Source organism: Sceloporus occidentalis, unplaced genomic scaffold (genome assembly GCF_023333645.1).
Source record: "Sceloporus occidentalis isolate IW3139 unplaced genomic scaffold, rSceOcc1.0.p SCAF_4, whole genome shotgun sequence".
NCBI classification, from domain to species: domain Eukaryota; kingdom Metazoa; phylum Chordata; class Lepidosauria; order Squamata; family Phrynosomatidae; genus Sceloporus; species Sceloporus occidentalis.
Genome location: NW_028316984.1, coordinates 146,158,713 through 146,180,973, shown reverse-complemented (window position 1 = coordinate 146,180,973; position 22,261 = coordinate 146,158,713). Strand labels below are relative to the sequence as shown.

The 22,261-nt window shown below is 42.7% G+C and overlaps 1 protein-coding gene across 1 annotated transcript in view; it reads right to left on the bottom strand.

Moving 5' to 3' along the window:
* Positions 1-22,261, bottom strand: part of RHOV (ras homolog family member V) — a 53,564-nt gene that overhangs the window by 22,942 nt on the left and 8,361 nt on the right. Inside the window, exons 3-4 of the mRNA XM_089521926.1 lie at positions 17,139-17,388; positions 15,007-15,268 (exon numbers count right to left, since the gene is read on the bottom strand). Coding sequence (XP_089378052.1) covers positions 15,007-15,268; positions 17,139-17,240 — 364 coding nt within the window. The 5' untranslated portion in view covers positions 17,241-17,388. The remainder of the gene's footprint in view (positions 1-15,006; positions 15,269-17,138; positions 17,389-22,261) is intronic.

Here is a 22,261-nt window from a genome sequence, read left to right as displayed (position 1 = left end):
CACACTCTCTCAGACTTAAGGGAAGGTGAAGGCAAATCCTCTCTGAACAAATCTTCCAAGGAAACCGTTGGGCAAGTCAACACTCTCTCGGCCTCAGAGGATGGCAAAGTCAAACCCTCTCTGAACAAACCTCCCAAGAAAAGGCACACACTCATACACTCGCACACACCCAAGTCACCAAAGGCAAACTCTCTGAACAAACCAAGAAAACCCACTAGGCATGTAAGTCACACACTCTCAGCCTCAAAGAAAGACTGGCAAAGGCAAACTCTCTGAACAAACCAGGATATTTTGAAATTCCTCCTGGGCAGAAATGTAGGACGTGTCCTGGATAAAGGATGATGTCTGGTCACGCTGGTAAAATGGAGGATGTTTTGACATTGCTCCTGGGCAGGGCTGAAATGTAGGCTGAATCCTGGATAAAGGAGGACATGTGGTCATCCAACCAAAAATGGAAGACATTTTGACATTCATCCTGGCCAAAAGGTTGAAACATAGGACATGTCCTAGAAAAGGAGGACATCTGCTCATCTTACAAAAAATGAGGACGTTTTGAAATTCCTTCTGGGTAGAAGTCTGAAATGTAGGACGTGTCCTATAAAAGGAGGCCAGAAAAGAGTCAAGCCTTGATATCGGGGGCCCACAACATACCCCAGCTCCCAGTATCCCATAGCCTTGAGCCAGAAAAAGAGTCAAGCCTTGCTATCTGGGCCCCACAACATACTCACACTCCCAGAATCCCATAGCCTTGAGCCAGAAAAGAGTTAAGTCTTGATATCTGGGACCCACAACATACTCTAACTCCCAGAATTCCATAGCCTTGAGCCAGAAAAGAGTCAAGCCTTGATATTTGGGCTCCACAACATACTCACACTCCCAGAATCCCATAGCCTTGAGCCAGAAACGAGTTAAAGCGCTGCCAAATTGGGTTATTTCTTCAGTGTGGATGCAGCCTGATGCAGCCTCTTGTTCCTCCCTCCCTCTCCTCCAGGGCTTTTTGCTGGCCTGGCACCTCCCCCTCAGGCCCCGCAAAAAGTTTAGGGCTGGCACTTGCGCTCCTCCTGGCTTTGCAAAAAGAAGCCAGGGCCAGGAGGAGCGAAGGTGCTTGCTGGAGCGTGTATGTGCAGCCCCAAACAAGTGCCAGGGCGCCACTTGCACTCCTCCTGAAGCCAAGAGGAGCGCAAGTGGTGCTCTGGCACTTGTTTGGGTGCGCACTCCAGCAAGCGCCCTTTGCTCTTCCCTGGTGGTGCACAGACCAGCAAAGCCAGGAGGAGCGCTTTCAGAGCCCTGGTGCTTGCTTGGGGCTGGAGCTGTGTGCACACGTGCACTCCAAGAGGAGCACAGATGGCACCCCTGAATTTTTTGCGCCCTAGGTGATTGCCTATGTGGCCTATATGGAAGAGATGGCCCTGTGGGCAATAGATTGCATCCAAGGCTGTCCCAGATGCAGCACAGGGACAGTTGATGTGGTGTCATTCTGAATGATGTAGAAAGACTTTTGAATTACCAGTCATGGTGGGATAGGTTTGGAGTCTTCCTTGGGAAGCAAAATATCAGGAGTAATCACTGAACATGCAGAAAGAGGCACCTCCTTCTAAAAGGAGGGCAAAGATGAAGGTGCCCTTAATGAATTTAAGCGTCTGGGGCTTGCCCTTTCTAGACTCTCATGCCGATGTCACAACAGTTGAGACTCCATGAACCTTCTTGTCTGCCACTGTATTGTGAGGACAATTTGGAGACATTACTTTTTGGGACGATAGCTACGTGACACCTGGCTAAGGGATTCTGGGAGTTGTAGGCCAAAAAGCAACTTTTCTGAACTCTGATTATGAGATGAAGCTGCTTTCATGTGAGCAACAGATGCATGTAAGCCCAGACAGAAAAAAAGAAAGAGAGAGTTGTGGTGCCAGACTGATGTAATGCTTCTTCACCCATCAAGACAGGAGATGTGAAAGCAACTGTTTTCTTGTGGTTGAGTCAATTAAGACCTTTACTACTACATCTACACAAAAAGAAGAGGATCCAGTTCTGATCAAAATCTGAAAAGCTCAGATTTTGGCATGACCTTCAATATACAATTGGGCATTTCCCTTTCAGTATTTGCCAATCCCAAGGTGACTGGAACATTGCCGGCATGCACAGAGTCCTACTAATGCAAGCAATACATGATTAAATAAATATGCACATATGGAAATAATCCTAACATGATGTTAAGTGTACAGTACCCCCCACTGGCATGGATGAAGTTTGGGAAGCTTACTCTTTGGACTACAGTTCCCAGAATTCCCACCCAACCACTGGTCATATTGACAGGGGGTTCTATGAATTCTAGTCCAAAATAAGTAGCCCAAGTTCTGATTATAAGCAGCAGGACTGAACCTGAAACACAGTGCTACTGTCTTTTGTCAGGTCCCTAGCTACTAAAAAGGAGACACAAAAGATTGCAGCACCATAGTATTAATTTCCCATACAAACAAAAAATTATGCTGAAAATTCTGCAGCATAGATTCCACTCAGAGAGAGAGATCCCAGAGGTGCGAGTAGGGTTCAAGAAAGGAGGAGGCACTAGGGACCATCCATCCACTAAATAGCAAACAAACAATGGATAATGAAGTGCACCATAGAATTCCAGAAAAAAATCTTTATAGACTATAGCAAAGCCTTTGACTGAATATATCACGAAAAGCTATGGAATGTTCTTGAAGAAATAGCAGCACCATTACATTTAATAGTCCTGATGAGAAATTTGTACTTAGGACAAGAGGCTATTGTTAGAACAGAATATGGAGAAACAGAATGGTTCCTAATTAGCAAGGGTGTCAGACAAGGCTGCATTTTATCATGCTATTTGTTTAACTCATACAGAAAATATCACATGAAGAGCAGGTTCAGACTCAGAAGGAGGAGGAGTAAAGATAGGAGGAAGGAGCATTAACAATCTAAGATATGCAGATGACTACTAGTAGAAAACTAGTACTAGTAGAAAACATCACAGACTTGGAACAATTTCTACGGAAAGTTAAACAAGAAAGTGCAAACGTAGGGTTATTGCTGAACATAAAGAAAACAAAAATAATGACCACAGAGAAATTACATAAATTCAACTGAGATAACAACTGAGCTTGGAAAAGTTCCTTTTCTGAACTACTACTCCCAGAATCCCCCCCAAAAGCATGGCCCATGTAATTAATAGGGAAGCTGTAGCTCCAAAACACACTCTTTTGTAAGATAATGTAGAAGGTTACCTCTTTTGAGGGCATCTAAATGTGTATGGGGCAGCCAAATAATGTGCACTGCACTAGTGTGAAGACATTTGTTTCCACTCTCTTCATTAGTTCTGTAGGTATTTCATGTCTGTCTAAACCTTGTATTGGCCTCTCCTGTAAACTCTGCTAAAGAGTTTCAGTATAACAGGCTAAACAGGATAGTTTAGTAGGTGACGGTCAATATTTATGCATATTACTGACCCCAAGAGCAAAACTCTCTTGCAATCAGAGATATCAGTAGCTCTGATCTCACCATAAACCCATGGGAACTACGCCCTGGGACAGACAGGTGGAAACTGCCATCATGAGGCCAATTCTAGGGCTCAGGAGCCCTAGTATGTGCCGGCGGTGCCATTATTGCACGGCACTGCCCACAAGGGGGGCATGTCCATGGCGCAAGCACAGTGCTGCACCCGCACATTGCAGCACTGCATATGAGTCACTGATGCGCCACAGTGCACCAATGGTGCACTCGTAAGGTCTGCGTGGCATCCCAAGGAGAACCCGGTTCTTTTTGGGGCGGAGGGAGGCCGCACCATTTGGTTGCTCCAGCCTCTCTCGGGAGCAGAAATGGGCACCTCCAGCCCGCCCTTTTTTGGTGGTCTGTCGAGCCCCTACATTTCCTTTCCAGTGCTGTCCAAAATACCATAATGTTCCAGTTCTACTCTGATCCTTTGCCATTTGCAATAGCTTTATACCATGATGGATACGAAGTCCATTAGTGTATCTGTACTACACAGGTCTATCCATTCCATGCTAGTTTAAATTGCCATTACTTCATCTAAGGGATTTGTAGTTTGGAATGGTAGGTAAAGAACTATAATCCAACCCTCAAACTACAATTTAGTACCATGAGGGCCAGAATTAAACTGCTTTAATCCTCAATCAAGAAAGCCAGCATGTGTAGTGTTGGAGTGTTGGAATAGCAGTCTAGGGACTTTATCGTACTGCCTTTACTCCTGCGCAAGGTGAGGGATGTAAATTTAAACAGGCAGATCTTATTGCATATCTCCTGTACCTGGGTAGTAGGCATCCTGTACCTGGGCTGGACTCCTCCCATACCTCGTAAAGAACAGGATTTTCCCATTCTTTACAATGTATTGGAGAAGTCTGGCCGGGGTACAGGATCCCTACTGCCTGGGCACAGAAGTTTGAGATAAGATTCACCTATGTAAGTTTACGTCCTGCTCCTAGCGCAGGAGTAAAGGTGTTGTGGTAAAGTCCTTGAAGACCCGGGTTTCAATCCCCACTCAGCCATGGAAATCTGTTGGGTGACCTTGACCAAGTTACATTCAGACTTAAAGAAGGGCAAATGACAAATCTCCTCTAAAGAAATATTTCAAAAACCAACCCTAGGTGATAATCATCATAGGAGAAGCTCACCATAAGTCACATACATAACAACAATCCACAATTCCTCTTTTCTCTGTGTAGCTTTGGAACTGTAGTTTCTTACATTTGTTTAGGGGAGCTGACTAGTCTTTGTTTAATCAAACTACAAATCTCAAGATTCCTTAAAATGACAATTAAAGAAGTATGATAGATCAGTGTGTGGTATAGGGCACACCCTGAATTAACATTTATTTATCTGATCAAAGCCCATCTCAAACCAAATTTAACCTCTGGTTGATTTACTTCATTTATATTTCACCTTTTGTGTAAAAAGCAGACTCTGAATCTCATAACAAGCTACAATATAATTTGTTGAAATCTGGCTTGTTGTGCTGTGTGAGCCTGATTTTCCTAATAAGGTGTTATTTGTTAACCAGCCACAAAACACAATCTGAACCTGTGGTTTGCTATTGACTCATAAACTCTGGTTTGAACCATGGCTTACCATGTTGTGGCTTGTTCCTTGCTGCCTTCTCAGAAACATCACCTCAGTAAAGGGGTGGGAGACAAACAAACCAGAAATGAGGAAGACAATATACAGTTCGGCTGTACCATTAATGAACTAATCAATACACCATGGTTAATGCAAACAATGGTTTATCATGTCATACGAATGCATCAATTTAATTCAAGGTTAGTCTGCCATTCAGGAACACATCTGACACAAGCCTGCATAACTTCAACAAAGTAGCTGCATTGTGCAATGGGACCATGTCCAGATTATTGGCTTTTTTGCAAAACTCACACAATAAACAACCCACAAAGCATCAAGTATGCTCCTTAGGAAAAGTGTGACTGCTAAAAGCACATTTATGGAAGAGGACAAAACAGGATACACATTTGCCTATGGCAGGGTAGACATGCTCTGGGGGTCAGAGGGACATTTTAGGATACTCTTTGCCCTCAAAAATCTATACTGCTGCCATTTAAGCCAACCTGGAATAATGTCAGGACCTGGAAGTCACACTAGAATAGAATAGAATAGATCACTTCCATAATGTAATGAGGCGCAGCCTGCCTGAACGCTGAATCCAAGTGCTGTTTCAAGGCCTTTGTTGCCCTTCTTATTGGCCATTTAGCTTTAAATCAGACTTGGAGCACACAGCATTTCAAATGGAGGAATGTCCTCTGTAAAAAATATTGTACATTTCCATTATGTTTTACTCTTCTGATTGTATCTGCACCTGTCCAAGAGGTTCCACTCCATGCATTGAAGAAGTGTATTGAATCCATGAAAGCTTATGTTAGAAATGTCTTCTTCCCAGTTAGTCTCAAACTGGTTCCTGTATGTCTTTTTGTAAGCCTGAGGGCAGGGAACCGTCTATTATCCCCTCTGTTTTAAACTGCTCGGATTCCCAGTGATTGGGCAGTATATAAATAAAACCTATTATTATTATTATTTTTGTCCTCTATGAAGCAGGTGATATAGCAACCCAATAAGAAGCATTGGAGTTGCCCATCAAGAGTGCAGGGGGAAATGCATATAATCTTGAGGAAAGGATTTGTGGTGACACTGAGTGATAGATAACATATGTTTTTAAAAGCACATGCTTTATAGAATTTCAGTTGTAGGAAGGGTAACCCCAATGAGGTTATAAAGCAGGTCTTTAACAAGAAAAAGTAATTTCGGTTTACAGCTACCCTGATTTGGGTTTGTAACTTAGGACTCCCATTGTTCATAAATTAGACGGTTTATGTTTTCATTCGGCAGTGTACGACAGCTAAAAAACACAATGATAGTATCCTTATGAGACTATGCTGGTAGTATGTTCTAGTTTGAGGGAGGCAATGATAGTGTACTAAATAGCATTGGGTGTGTACATGAAAACCAAAGATCAAATGACTGCTTAGCTAGGAAACCTCATTGGGTGGCCTTAGGTAAGTCAACATTTCCTAGGGTTGCTGTTGGGAGAAGAAGGGGAAAGAATGAGATAAGGGCACAATGTATCCCGGCCCGAGTCCTTGGAGTAGTGTTGAAAACAAACACACCTTTAGGAAAGAGATTGCAAGGATTATTCCAAGAAGGCAGAATGATGGGCATTTTCAAATTGTGTAGGGCAGAAAAACTAATTAAGCTATTGTCGTCATGTCTTGGAAAACAATTTTCAGATAAGGAAAAGCCAGATATACAATGGCTGCTGGTCAGGAGAAGGCCTTGCTTGGTCTTAAAAAGATGAACCATCTGTTGTGGATGCAGGAGAAAAACAAACTTGACAACCTTCAAAATTTTGAAAACCTGGGCTCAGGGACAGTCATGGACATTTTACTGACTGAGGCGAAGGACAAGAGTTACCCTCTGCCTGTCAAAACTACCCAGACTGGACACTGCATCGTACCTTGACAACATCCTTCAACACACCTGAAGACACCAGATTAGTTTAGATTAGTTTACAGTGGAGGGCAACTGGCCAAGGGCCTGGCCCCACTGCCCCTTCCACATCATCATTAAGATTCCCAGATCTCAGGGAATGGCTCCTTTTTTACCAGTCTGAAGGCAAAGGGAAGGATTTTCAGATAACTGCCTTGGAAAGTATGTGTGTATGTACCAAATGAAGAAGTTCATTTGCTTTTATATGTTGTTCTTGATTTGAATGGCATACTCTGAGCAATTGTGCTTGGTGCTTAATGTGTCATGCTTAATGACATTAACAACGACTGGTTCTTGTCACATCAAAAGTCCCTAATTCCTTCAGGGTTCTGGCTGAAATCTCAGTACTCAGAATAGCCCTGAACTGGCAGTCCTACCCACCAACTGCTACCTGAAATAGCAGCCTCACTCTGCAAAATACCGTAGTAGGCCTGCTTCCTCATGGCTGTTTCTAAAGTAAGAAAAACACTTTTAAAAAAAATCACAGTTCAACAAAATGCCAAGCTCAAACCTGATCCTTCCTTTTATTGAATCTCAGGGCAGTGGGCAACGCTGTTGTATGCCTTCAATTTGTCTCTGACTTATGAGGACCCTAAGGGTTTTCTGTGGCTGAGAGTATGTGACTCACCCAAGGTCACTCATTGGGTTTCCATGGCCAAGTGAGAAATCAAACCCTAGTCTCCAGGGTCTTAGTCTTAAAACTCAAAACACTACACCATTTTACCATGCTGGGTAAAATACAACACACTAAGGCGGGATACAGACGGGCAAAAAGGGGTGTATTCATGACGTCATGAAGGTAGAGCCTTCAGACAGGCCTTACCTGAATGCCGCCATGAACACGCCCCCCGCACGCCCCAAGCAGGAAGAGGCGGCATTAAAAAGGTGCTGCTTTTCTCCGCTTCTTTTCCGTTTGATGCGCAGCTGCGCAGCTCCGTCTGTAAGCTGCTGCACCGGTACGCCAGAATTGCTACGCCGCTAATTTAAGTTGCCCATTTAAAAGCTCCGTGTCTGCTGCGTCGCATAATGAGTCGGGGTCCTGGAACATGCGCAGTTTGCAGTCAGGCTTTAATTGCAGCGTCAGCTGCCATGCAGGTGTGGAAGCTGCAGCACAGCTGCAGCGCATTTTAAGACTCGTAACCCTAACCCTAACCCTAACCCTAACCCTAACCCTAGAGCAACATGTACGCATGCACTGCTTGGAAAGTTTGGACTTTAAAGTGAGCCCCTACACACATTCCTGTGCCATTTTCACCTAACAATAAAAACCGCTAAAACTGTAAATATTTACATATATACAAGGGAGGTGATGGGGGATGGCAGGGGGACAGCGGTGGCAGCGGCGACAGCTGTGGCTGTGCATTGCAGATTCAGCAAGAGCGCGGGGACCAAAGGAGAGGAGGCATCCACGATGCTGGTGACACTGGCAAAGTGCAAGAGGACAAGGATGCCAACACCAGCTGATCACCAGCTGGCAGGAGACCACCATTGTTCTTGGGCAGAGCGGGGGAAAAAGTTTTAAAGGGGCTTGGGCACTTTAAATGTTCACATAGGCTTTCTGCCGCCTCTGCTTAGCGCTGCAGCTGCGCAGCTGCGCATCCGCCAGCCGGCAAAGGAAAAAAAAAGCCCCGTTTTTGGCCGCCCGTGAGGAAGCTGCCTCTCTCTTTGCAGCGTCCTCCGAGGCGGCGGTATGGAAACTGCGGGTCAGAAACGGCCCCAGGTGAGGCGTCTTCACTGCCCCCCATGTGGAAGCCCCATCTCCTGAGCCACGCCCCCGGGGCGGGCGGTCTGGAGGCTCCGTATTCAGCAGAATACACCTCCAAGACGTCTTCCCCTGCCCGTTTGTATCCCGCCAAAGATTTTAAAAACAACTGGCAACGTCTTGAAGTAGGTAACTCCAGAAAGCAACCAACAGTGAAATGACCACTATAAGATCAAATTGGAGCCATTGCCCACTGTCATCTGTTCCATCTTAAAAAAACAATGACCAAAAATATTACTTTCTCAAGATATCGTCAGCCTATCTGCACAAGGCTGCTCTTTCTCTTAGATAAGACAATTGAGCACAACAAAGAGAAAGGGGGGAAACTAGCTGACAAAAGTAAATTCTAATAATACTAAGAACTCTAAATACTCTAGTACAGGGACAAGGAATATGTTGGCCTCCAGATGCCTCCATCTCTCATAACTCTCATCACTGGTTATGCTAAGGCAGTTTGACAGTACTCTTGAAAGGCCACATGTTCCTGCCTCTTACCACAGCATATTCAAACCCCTTCATGTAAAACAACTTGTAATTCTTACAACAACCCTGTAAAGTAAGACAATACTGTATTGTATTATTTATCCCTGTATTACAGATGAAAGTTGGGCTGGGAATGAAAACCCCCACCTAGTGAGTGTATGGCAGAGGCAAGATACAAAGTGGGGATTTGCTGATTTAGACCCGTTTCTTTGCTAGTACATTATCTCCTTTTGCCCTATCATAATCAAATGACCTGAAATGCTTGCAATGTGCATATACTCTTGCTAAATATTTCAGTCCAACTTTGATCCATGTATGTCAAAAGAATATACCAGTACCACAAAGAGAGAGGCAGGTTTTGGGGTGCTTCTAAAAGAAAATGGGATAAAAGGAAGAAAAAGAGAAGGAGACAAAACCATGCCCACCACCAGTCCTCTGGAGAAGACATCTCTGTTGGGCTTTGCCTCCAACCATCAACAACAGGCTAAGGAACTTTATGCCAATGAGAATTTATTTTTAAATTTGTTTTCCCTTCTCTTCCCAATCTTTTTTCCTTTAGTGTTGCATCTTTCCAGCTATATAGCAGAGCATAATTACAAGAAAGGAAGGAAGGGCCTATCTAAATAATGCCAACAACTTTGTTTAATAGTATAATGGTGTAGCTATTTTCCCTTAGAAAGATATTTTCAAAATCCAGTTGGGCATACTCTCCAGCAACTATATGGAAGACTGTAGCCATTCATTTCTCTCCCCTCACCCTCCACCGCCCAAAAAACCCCTCTTCAGCTCTGCTCTTGTTCAAAAGTAAATCACACAGAGGTCAATGGGGTTTAATCTTAAATTAGCATGCACAGGATTACAACCTAGAAGGGTTATTGTATTAGTTGATCACAGGTATGAAGATAATCCTGTGACACCATAAAGATGCTGAAAGCAAAAGATTACTGCATCAGAAACATTTCTTTGACATTCTCTTCATTGTTCTATCATGATGGAAACTTGGAAAGGCCCAAGTATGTTAAAAAATCCTACTTAACTTTGGAGCAAACAACTCTCTGACAACTAGAGACAGCAAAACCAAAAATCTTTCCACAGAGGCCATCTTCATCCCAAACCACTCAGGATCACCATCACAGGTTCCGTCCACATTGCAGAAATAATCCAATTTGATACCGCATTAACTGTCATGGCTCAATGCTACAGAATTGTGGAAATGGAGCTCTTGTGCCACAACGAACTACCATTTCCCTAATTCCATAGCACTGAGCCATGGCAGTTAAAGCAGTATCAAATTGTATTATTTCTGCAGTGCAGATGCAGCTCTAATTAGAGACCCATTCCTACCCTGCCCCCACTTCTCCCAGGGTAGTCACTTTGCCCTATAGCAGTTCATAGGGAATACCAGGAAAAGCTATCACACCTAGCTCTCATGCTGAGCCTTTCTGTCTTTCCTCTTAGAAGACATACATCTAAGCTGATGACTAACAGTTTTTGAAGAATACTAGCAGGTTGTGAGCAGCTACAACAGGACAAAGAAAACAGTTTGGGTATTCTTGGGAAGTACTATACTAATTTTAAAAATGCACCATAATAATATTATTCAGTATTATGTTTTAGATATTATTTTAAAAAAGTCACCCAGTGCTCAAGATAAATTTGCAAGGTTTCCAATTTTTTGGGGGGGGAGGGGGAGCAGTGGTGTCACTATGGTTGGTGTGCCCCAGTGTAGTAACTCATGGTGCCACCCTCCCCATTGACCTTCTCCCATATCACACCACACCAAATCCTTAGTAATGCTTTTTTGCACTAATGTTACTTGTAAATGATAATTCCCATATACCATTGAATACAATGCTAATAGTTGTGACATAAACAAGTAGCAAAATTAATATTAAACCTTCAAATTGGAATATCATACGCACAACCTAAATATATGTACATATACATAGTGAAGATTTGGTTACAATTTGATGTTTTTAAAGACAATTTAAAAAGAATTAAACTTTTTAAAAATTTCATTTTTTTGAAATTTGAAATTTTAATTTAAAAAAATTCTGGGGCCTCTTCTTTCTCCTTCCACTGAGCATCACCTCACTCCTACCATTTCTTAAAGAATTTTAAAGGGAAGCAGGTGAATGCCACAGCCCATTTCTGCCCAAAAGTAAGTGTTTGAGGAGCAGTGGTGTCAACCCCCCCTTAAGGTATCATCTGTTACGGTCTGCACCCCCTGCACCCGCTAGTGACGCCACTGGGGGGGAGTATGCTAATTAGAGATTTATCAGGCTCAAACTATTTTTAATAATAAAATTACTGTTTTCTACTAGGTCTGAAGACAAACGTTGGACACAAATAATTATTTACCAAGTAGTAACTTTCTACTGAGCGGTTTAGATAATTACTAGGTAAGTTGCAGTTACTCAGAAACTGGAAGGTCTGTCCAGTGTCCAATCATCCTGAGGGATACAAAATTCCAGCACAATTTTATTCTGTCACAGATGTAATTTTAATTTCATCAGCAATCCAATACACACTTTATTGGGAACATGCCCCATTTGTTTCAATGGGGCTTACTTCTGCATAGACTGTAGGCATGCATTCAACTGCAGTATTAAAACAAGTCTTATCAGCGTTTTAAAAATAATGAGGGAGGGGGAAAGGAGTCTTGTGGCAACCTTTACCAGATTTATTTTAGCGTGAGCTTTTATGGATTCCTATCTCCTCAATCTACCTGAGGAAGCAGACTGTAAAGCACAAAGTTTTGTGGTAAAATAAATCTGTTCCTTTTAGTGGTGCTATAAGACTACTCCCCCCCCTCACCCTTTCCTTTTACTGTATACTGAAACAAGACTAGCACCACTATCTCTTTGAAAAGTTCTGTCATCTGGAAAGCAATGCCCTCACTTCTGTGCCTTAATGTTGTGTTGTAAGCCTTCCTGTACTTCTAGTTTAACATCCTATCACAAGACTTGGGAGATTTTCATATGGCAATGGGATAAGGATGGGATTATCCCGTCCGTGACTGCAATGACACGAAAGGCTTTCAATTCGTAGTGCCGATCCCACCATTAACCTATCATTAAAGTAGCATTGCATTAACGCAAATTTCCATTAATGCAAAATGCTGACCAATGTTGTTTTAATGACAGGAAAATGGCAGGAAAATGATGGGATCTGCGTGACTTCATCTGAAACGATCGCAGGAAGGACTTTCAGACGGGATTTGCATTTATCTCCTCTGGGAAGCATGAATGATAGCAATCGCGCAAAAGTCCTTCCTGCGATCGTGTGGGACATAATCAAGCCTTTCATACTATCTTTATTGCTAGAATGAATGAATTAGTAACTCTATTTCAAATATCATTCAACTGTTTGATTCTTCCCACAGTGTTAACTGGAAACACAGTTCAAATGTAGTAAATTCTTGAGCTTTACTCTCCTTTTTAAAAACATCCCAAACCAGTCAAGCAGACTAAGATGTCTTGCACAGTTAGCTGAGAGAGAGCGTTACCACCCATATTTCGGTTAAAAGGCCAAACCTGTTTCTTTTCTAACTTCTTATTGAAGGTTCAACATATGTCTGGAGAAGTATTCTCTGCAAAAAGCTTCTCATAATTAGTAACACCAGTTTAGAGTCACCAGAGTTTAATAGAGTTTAACTTGTACCATATGTGCAACCACATGATGATTTAAAGTAGGGCTGGGAGACCTGTGGCCCACCAGATGTTGTTGAATTCCAACCTGTCACATCCATCATAATGTATGGCCATGGATGATGAGAGGTGCAGTCCAGCAACATCTCAAGGGCTACACACTCCCACCCCTCTGCTGTAAATACGTTAGACACCAAACGTCTAACATGTACCTGAGAGTAAGTTTCACTGGATCCTGTGGAGTTTTCTTCTGTGTAGACATACATATGATTGTGTTATTAATGGAACTTTCAAGAAGTAAGATTAATGTGCTTCCTGCTTGATGTAAATGCCCTACATATCCATGGGTTCTGCATCCACAGATTAAACCATAAATGGCTTGAAAATATTTTTAAAATACATCAAAACACAAACCTTGGCTGTGCCATTTTTATAAGGGGCACCATTTTATTATTCCATTATATAAAGTGGGACTTGAGCATCCATAGATTTTGGTATCCACAGGGGGTTCTGGAACCAAAGCCCGGTGGAAACTCAGGGCCCACTTTATTTACAAAATGAACGTCTACCAGAAATTTGCAGTCTTTTGGTCAATTACAAGACAAGGGATTCAAAATATTTGTATTTGTAATATAAAAGGGATCTCTACAGCAGTTGGCTGTAAGGTCAAAGCTGCATCAAGAACAGAAGATTACAAAGTATATTTAGCGTCGACCCTTCGTATCCACTGTGGTTTGGTTCCAGGACCTCCTGTGGATACCAAAATCTGTGGATGTTCAAGTCCCATTAAGTACAATGGATAGTAAAACTGTGTCCCTTATACAAAATAGCCAAATTAAGGTTTGTTGTTAGGAATTTATATTTTTTTAAAAATATTTTCAAGCCGTGGATGCTTGAATCTGTGGATACAGAGGACCAACTGTATTTGAAGCAGAGATCACATACAGCGTTGTTATCTCTCCCCTCCTTGTAAGGCTCCCATATGAAAGGGGGAAATTAGGTAGTTAAAGTTTCCCCTCTTGTTGCATCTGCTTGTTGAGGACAGCTTCGGTTTAACTGCTGCTTGTTATGACAATGGGGGTTGGGTTAAGGGGAGTTGAGGAACTGCCCATCCTTTTTTGGAATTAAGCCCAACTGAAATGAATAGGCTCTTACTTTCAAATGACCACAGAGTCAGGATGATTTGACATACATCCTAGCTAAGTAGCTAGCATGATATTTATCTGTTTGTTTCAATAATGGCATTGGTATCTGACCTCCTTATTCCCACAGATCAACATGTTATGTATCTGGTGTCTCACATCTTCAGTTCTACAGATCAATATGTTGCTATCTATCTGGTATCCTACCTCTTGAATCCCGCACATCAATATGTAGCTGTCTCGTATCTTGAATTTCGCACATCATCATCTTACTATCTCCTATCCCACTTCTTGAATCCCAGAGATCAATATGTTGCTTTGGGTCTGGTATCTTGAATTTCACACATCATTACGTGGCTATCTATCCAGTATCTTGAATTTCGCTGATCATTATGTTGCTATCTATATGGTATCCCACCTCTTGAATTCCACAGATTAGTATGTTGCTATCTATCTGGTATCTTGAATCCCACAGATCAACACGTTGCTATCTGGTTTCTCACCTCTTAAATTCCACAGATCATGGTTGCTGCCTATCCAGGGAGACCAGATGTCCTCCTTTTCCAGGCCAAGTCCTGCATTTCAACCTCCTATCCAGGGGGGGGGGGGATTTCAAACGGTCCTCCATTTGGAGCATTAATTTACATTTCTAGGAGTGTTTTTTGCTTTTATTTGGTCATGTCCCCCATTTTTTTTTCCTCTTGAAATTCCTACAGCTTGCGGTGCCCTGTCCTCCTTTGTGGTGAGAACATCAGATCACCCTCGGTCTGTCTAGTTCAGAGCTCCAAAATTAAAACCAAACCAAAACACACAGATGAAAAACCCCCACAGAATTTCGAAAAGTTACTTCTCCCAGAATCCCCCCAGCCAGCATTGTCCAAACGCTGGACAAACTGAGACCCATCCACTGCCCACCACTGGGAGAAGGAGATGAGCTGCTTACCTGAGAAGGTGTCCAGGGCAGTGGGCTGGTATTGATCAGGGTAGCCATTGGTGGTGTAGCTCACAATCAGGCTGGTTTTGCCCACTGCCCCATCCCCAATGAGGACACATTTGATGCCCAGCTCAGAGCCACTGCCTCTGCTGGGGGTGCTGCATCTTCTTCTCCTTCTCAAGGGGGAGTAATCCAGTAACTCCTGGGGAGGCATCCTTTGGCCAGTGGGAAGGGAGACCTTTGGTGCCTCTCCTTTGCAAAAGTTGGGTGACTTGAAGCAAAAAGAAAGCAAAAGAAAAGAAATGGTAGTTGTAGATATTATTTCTTCTAATACATATCTTTTAAACCCCTCCTTAAGTCTTCAGGATGCTCCAGAATAAGACAGGAGTGTCCAAATGTGGGTCAAGACCTGTTTCCCAGCAGTTTCTCTTTCCCTGGGACTGCATCCCTCAGGTGTCTTGAAACTGGAGGCAGGGAAGGAGAGCACATTGCAACTCAGGTTTCTCTCCTGGGCGGGATTTCCACCCTCTTCACTTTGCATTAACTTCCCAGACCAGTCTGGGGTTTCTGGTTGCTTTTTTTTTAAAACCCAACCTTTGTGATTTGCATGGGTTCCACCCTTTGTAACTTGATTCTGCATTTTGGGTGTGCTTCAACAAGTCAGAAGAACTCCTCCTTGGCCATTTCATCCTTTTCTCTTACACTTCTGGGGCTGCATCTGCACTGCAGAAATAATCCAGTTTGACCCCTCTCTTAACGGCCATGTCTCAATGCTATGGAATTTAATGATATGGTTTTTAAGTGCTTTTATCTTTTTTTTACTGCACGATGGGTCCTTGGATTGGTTCCAGGACCCACCATGGATACCAAAATCTGTGGGTGTTCAAGACCCATTAAATCCAATACAATACTGAAATGGTGTCCCTTCTATAGAATAGCAAAATCAAGGCCTGCTTTTTGGAATTTATGATTTGTTGGAATATTTTCTACCTGTGGATGCTTGAATCCATGGATGAAGAATCCATGGATAAAGAGGGTCAACTGTATTCTGTTTTTTAAAACAAAAACAAGTGATCAGTTTTAATATTGTAATAGTTTAATTCTATTTTAATGGTCACTTTCTAATTGTACTGTGCTTTTAAATGGCAAGCTACTTTGACTCCCAATTTTGGGGGAAAGTGGGATATAAATAAATATAATAATCATTATTATTATTTTTCTGGGAATTGTAGTTTTCTGAGATATTTAGCCTTCTCTATCAGAGAGCTCTGGTGCCACAACAAACTACATTTCCCAGAATTCCATAGCATTTCTTTCTTTATTTCAAGGATTTATATCCTGCCTTTCTCCCACAGTGGGATTCATTGAACCATGGCATTTAAAATGATGTCAAACTGGACTATTTCTGCAGTGCAGATGCAGCCTGTGAAGGTAGTGCAGGCTGTTTAATGTCAGCTGTAAGACAGACAGATGGGTGGATGCATGGTGTTGTGAGACAGTTTTCACAGGGCAGGGAAGCCAAAGGCTGGTGGAGCAATAAGGATTTGGGTATCACTTACAACAGAAGAAGTTACTGTGGAAAACTTTTTGCATAGGGAATGACAAAAAATAACCTACAATTAATGCATTTTAATTAGAAAATATGTTGTGAGGCTTCCCCAAATGTAAATCGGTCTAAAACACAGTATTTTCCACATGCACAATTGCTGTGTAAACTAATTAACAGTGACTAGGCAGTAAATCTATATTGTGCAAGTCATACTGTTATAATAATTGAACCATTAACAGATCCCAATGAGCTGTGGTTTCTCTGCAGGGCTTGTACAGAAACTGTCAACTTAAAGTTCCTTCAAATATGTTATTTTCAGAAGTCAAGATAATTAAATTTGCCTTCTCTGATAAATCACTGAATGCCTGTATTATGTCATGGCATGTGTCAAAATGGAGAATAAATTTTCACATGCAGCTGTAGTGTGTGAAAAGATAACGACCTATAGTGTATAGGAGTAGAAAGGCTTACATGCATAGCGACAATATTCTTATTTGGGGAGGAAGCAATGCCCTGGTTGGCCTCCCCAGTCATTGCACCCCTGGGTGAGTGTGAGGGGCAGGAGAAAATATTACCATCTATAACAGCACACCTTCAAACCAGTCTTGGCTAGTCTTGCTTCAACAATCTCTTCTTTCTGACTTGCTTCTGGCGTGGCCACCTGGGAGAAGAAGTTGCCCAAAAGTGTTATCATTGGAAATTTCAAATCACAGCTTGGAAAAGTTACCCATGCTGGCTGAGAGTTTCTAGAAGCTGAATATTTAAAATGACTTGCATATTCTGCTTCAAATAATTCATGCCTCAAGGGATGGTGCTCTTGTGTTGTGTTCTTTTGTCAGCATCTGAAATGATTTTTAAAAAGGGAAGCAATTTATTTAATAAATACATTAACTCAAGCAGCTTGCAGAGCAGTTTTTGAAACAACATATTTGCCATATTATAACAGAGGTTTTCCCATGAGAAAGATGGGATCAGGCGTATTCTCAAAAAGTAAATGCAAAACCTTTCAATAATATAGGAAAGTTCCATGTTCACTAAAATCATATGCTGTGGAGTAGACCATACGTAATCCTCCAGCCACCATGCTCCCAATAAGGTAAAAAGTAGCTTTTTAAAGAGGTAATGCAGGGTTTCTCCCCCTTGATATGATTCAGTTCCCAGTACTCTGAAAATTCCTAACAATTTCATTCAGGCTGCATCTACACTGCAAAATTAATGCAGTTTGACCCCGCTTTAACTTCCGTGGCTCAATGCTATGGACCTCTGGGATTTGTAGTTTTGTGAGCTATTTAGCCATCTCTGTCATAGCGCTCTGGTGCCACAACTAGGCTTGCCATATCCCACCTGGGGGCGGGACTTTCCCAGTTTGGGGCGGGGCCACAGTCCCACCCCGGTTTGGCCCCTCCCCCAGGACCTCCCCCCCCAGCAAGGCCCTGGAGGCAGCTCCAGCCCTCCCCATGGCTGTGGGCCACTCTCCACCTCCCTGCCTGACTTAAGCCTAGAGAGCAGGTCTTAAAGACATCTGCCACTCAGAGCTATTGCCAGCCCACTTGGTATATATACCCTGCAAGAGGCATTACTTTCAGGTTACAGTGAGCAAAGAAAAAAAGGCCATCAATCGTTCCTGTTTCCCTGGGAGTCTAAATGTCTCATCTTTTAAATGTCTACCACTCAGTATTGTTGTAATTCTTTATCACAGGGTCGTTTTTGAGGCCCTAAACACCTTTACTTGTAATATGCAAATTTCTCCCGAAGCTGACCAATGGGAAAGAAGCCATCAGCCCTCCACTTGGGTTGGTTTTCAAGGGCTTGGAAGGAAGAGATTTTGCCTTGCAAGTTGCTGGTAAATAATAGAAGGCTTTGGGGTAGCAAAGGCTGCAGAAATAGTTTGACCCCCCTCCCCTTAAACATCCATGGCTCAGTGCTATGGGATTCTGGGAATTGTAGTTTCTTGTGGCACCAGAGCTCTTTTGACAAAAGGAGACTGAATGGAGGCGTTGCCTGGCTGGGGGCAGAGCCTCTTGCCAGCAGTGAGAAGGCTGCGATGATGAGGAAAAGCAGGGGCTCCTTTGGTGGTCCTGGCCACTTCCCTTGGCTCCCTCCCTCCTCCTCCTCCTCCTCCTCCTCTCAGAGCTCATTCACACTCCCTGGCTTTTCTCCCCCCCCCCCCCCTCTGCACTTTGAGACCCCTTTAACTGCCAAAGCTCAATGCTCTGGAATTCTGGGGTCTGTGAGGCATTTGGGCTTCTCTGTCAGAGAGCTCTGGTGCCACAATAAACTACCATTCCCAGGATTCCATAGCACTGAGCCCTGGCAGTCCAAGCAGTGTGTTTTGGACACAGAGATCCTCCAAATGAATCCAGTCCCTAGCTTTTATATCTCTCACACACACTGCAGGAATAATAACCCACTTTGAGACTGCTTTAACTCAGTGCTAGGGAATCCTGGGAATGCTAGTGTTTGGGAGACATTGAGACTTCTCTGTCAGTCATGGCTCTGAGGCCACAATAGACTACAATTCCCAGGATTCCCCAGCACTGAGCAGTCTCAAACTGGACCATTTCCTCAGTGTGGATGCACCTGGGGAGGCATTCTGGGCACTGCAGTTCAACTACGTTTGGAGGGTTATGGGACTCCCTGTCAGAGATAGCTCTGGGGCCACAATGTACTACAGTTCCCAGCATTCCCCAGCACTAACCCAGGACAGTTAAGTCACTCTCAAACTGGATTATTTCCTCAGTGTGGATGCAGCTTTGGTGAGGAACTCTGGGCATTTCAGTCCAGCATTGTTTTATTTCTGCAGTGTGTTTTGGACCAGAGACAAGGTGACCAGGCATCCTCCTCCTTTTCCAGGACATGTTCTCCATTTGGATCATGGCTAAGAAGCATGGATTTATAAGTACATGGGTGTTTTTAGCTTTTATTTTTGGCCATGTCCTACATTTTTTTTGCTTGGGTGCCCTACATTTTGGGGTGAGGGCATTGGTCACCTTGGTCAGAGAGCTTTCCAGGGGTTAACTGCCATTCTGCTGTGGTGCTGGAACAAACCACCATTCCCAGAATTCCATAGCATTCAGCCAAGACAGTTAATGTGGTCTCAAACCAGATTATTTCTCCAGTGTAGATGCAGCCCAAGCCTTTTGCCTCTCTTATGCCTGAGATTTCAAAGCCCAGCCTTGGCACCACAACAAACTACAAATCCCAGGATTCCATAGGATGGAGTGATGAGAGTGAAAGCAGTGTGGCAGCAGCCTAAGTGTGCTTAATGCAGTTCTTAACATGGTGCACCTCTTGCCTACAGAGTCTCACAAGACTTTTTTTGTTGAACAACTTGTACCCATTAACTCCATTTCATGTCTTCTTTATTTAGTGGGGTGGAATACAGACAAAACAAGTTAAAATGAAGAAAAACCAAAGTCTCTTGACCAAAGGGTTTGTTTGTGGAATAAGCCTCTGAAATATGCAAGAGGCAATGTTAAAATAAAGCCATGATCAATGCCCAAATGTGCTGTTTGGAATGGGGAGAGGGGGGTGGCCAGAAAGGGAAGTACATTTCCGTGATCTGTCTACGAATAATGTCAAAATGTCCTCCATTTTGATCATGCCTAAGAAACATGGATTTATATTAACATTTCTAAAAAAGCCTCATTTTTTTGCGTGTCCTCCATTTTTAAAAAATGTGTCCTACATTTGAAAATGTTGTCCTGCATTTGTCCTACATTTGTCCCGGTTTGGAGGTCCTCACTTATGGCAACCCTAGCCACAACAAACTATAAATCCCAGGATTCCATGGGATGGAGCCATGGCAGTTAAAGCAATGTCAAACTGCATTCTGCAGTGTGCCAGCAGCCACAGTGTCAACTCAACCAATTGTTTCCTCTTTGCAGGGTTGAGCGCCATCTCAACATTATAGTCCTTTTGTGGATCCAGTCCCAAAGAAAGTTTGTCTACAGCAAATAATAATAATAATAATTTATATCCCACCTCTCCAAGCAGATCGAAGCTTTGCTTAAGATGACTGGTGTATCCATATGCTACCAATAGCCAGAAGATCATACCACTAGTATATTGTTGCTCAGACTGGATCTTTGAAAAATACCTTCACTAGCAGTGTTGCTAAACATGACAATATGGCTGAAGGAGAAAGAGGGAAGATCTTGCTGAAGCAAGAATGCAGATAGAGAGGTGAGGGTCCCAAGGAAAACCATCAAGAAGTAAGGGCCTTGGAAAAGAAGAGGTTGTGCCACAAAGGTATCAGGCAAGAAAAGAAGGAAGGAATGCAGTCAGTCATGTTTACATTTCCATAGCCATTTGCACCATTTGCTGGGCACTCTGGCTCTGAATCCTCCTGGCCAACTCTTCAAAAGATTCTTTTTCTGTTAAAAAACAAAAAGGTATTATATTTCAGAACCCCACTCAAAGAGGGTCCCTCACTCAAAGAGGGTCAAACTCCATTGCTTACATACATTTCTAAAGCATGTCAGGGATGGTAATTTTGGTCAACAAACAGAGCATAGCAACATAAGACAAATGAAGGGGCAGTGAGCTTATCACGGTTCTTATGTTCTGTAAACATGATGTGGCAAGCAAACAAGTCTTGGCTTTTTGAAAGAGATTAAATCTTTGCTGCATTTCATGCAGTATATGTGCAGCAGTCTACTGAACTCCAAACATGTATTTTTCTCCTGCATTTAGTCAGAGGGTTGCATGTGATGCACTGCATTCTCTAAGACCAAATTCATTCCCAGCAGAAGAGACGGAGTACTGCTGCTGAATGAGATAAATGGCTCAAAAAAACAGCTGAAAGGACAATCCTCACATGTCTACTCAGATATGTGTATGATTGCTCTCTGGGTATAGGACTATAGGGATGACTAAAAAGATAAATAAATGAGAGCAGTCAGACTCTAAGTCCCACTAGAAACCACAAAAAGACTAAACTGAAGGCTTTATCTCACTATAGGTTTGTTGCACGACTGTACTAGTTCTGCGTTTGATCTTTCTTTATTATCTGATTACATGACTCTCCCATTGTTGCGTTGCATTTCCATCATTATTGGACCACATCATTGATGGAAATAACCTGTTAAGGGCTCCAGTATCACTGCTCTTCAGCTATTGCTTCTGGTGTGATAGTTTTATTCTGCTAGTATGATACATTCATTCTGATATTCCAGCAGTGCTATGGTATGAGTTGTTCTCTTCTTCCCCTCTCTGTCCTCAGGCAGAGTCACTTCTGTCACTTTCAGTGTCCAGACAAAGAGGGCATCATGGTGTGGAGGAACCATTTTCTTTTACTCTTTTCCCCAGCATTTTATTTTTTATAATTTCTTTTGCCATAATTGCACTATAGTGCTGCTGTGATAGATTTCCAACATGCTGCAATTACTCAAAAATGATTTCAACAGATGGATAGACACATGTTGCAAACATGTGAATGAGGTGGTAGATTATGAGCTGCATTGAGCATGCATGTAATTTCAATTGACAGAGCAAAGAAACATCAATACTGTGCAATTGTGACAAAAAATAGGAAAGAAAAAATAAGCAGTATGCATGCACTATATAGGATGGACATGGAGAGGAAGTAAGTGTCAGCAAAGCAATGTGGAATGACTGATTGCAGGAATGTGTATCACCCAAGTGGCACCACAGTACTATTGCAGAGAAGGTATGATAGTGATTTTTCCATACTGGTATGTTTCCGTTTGCTTA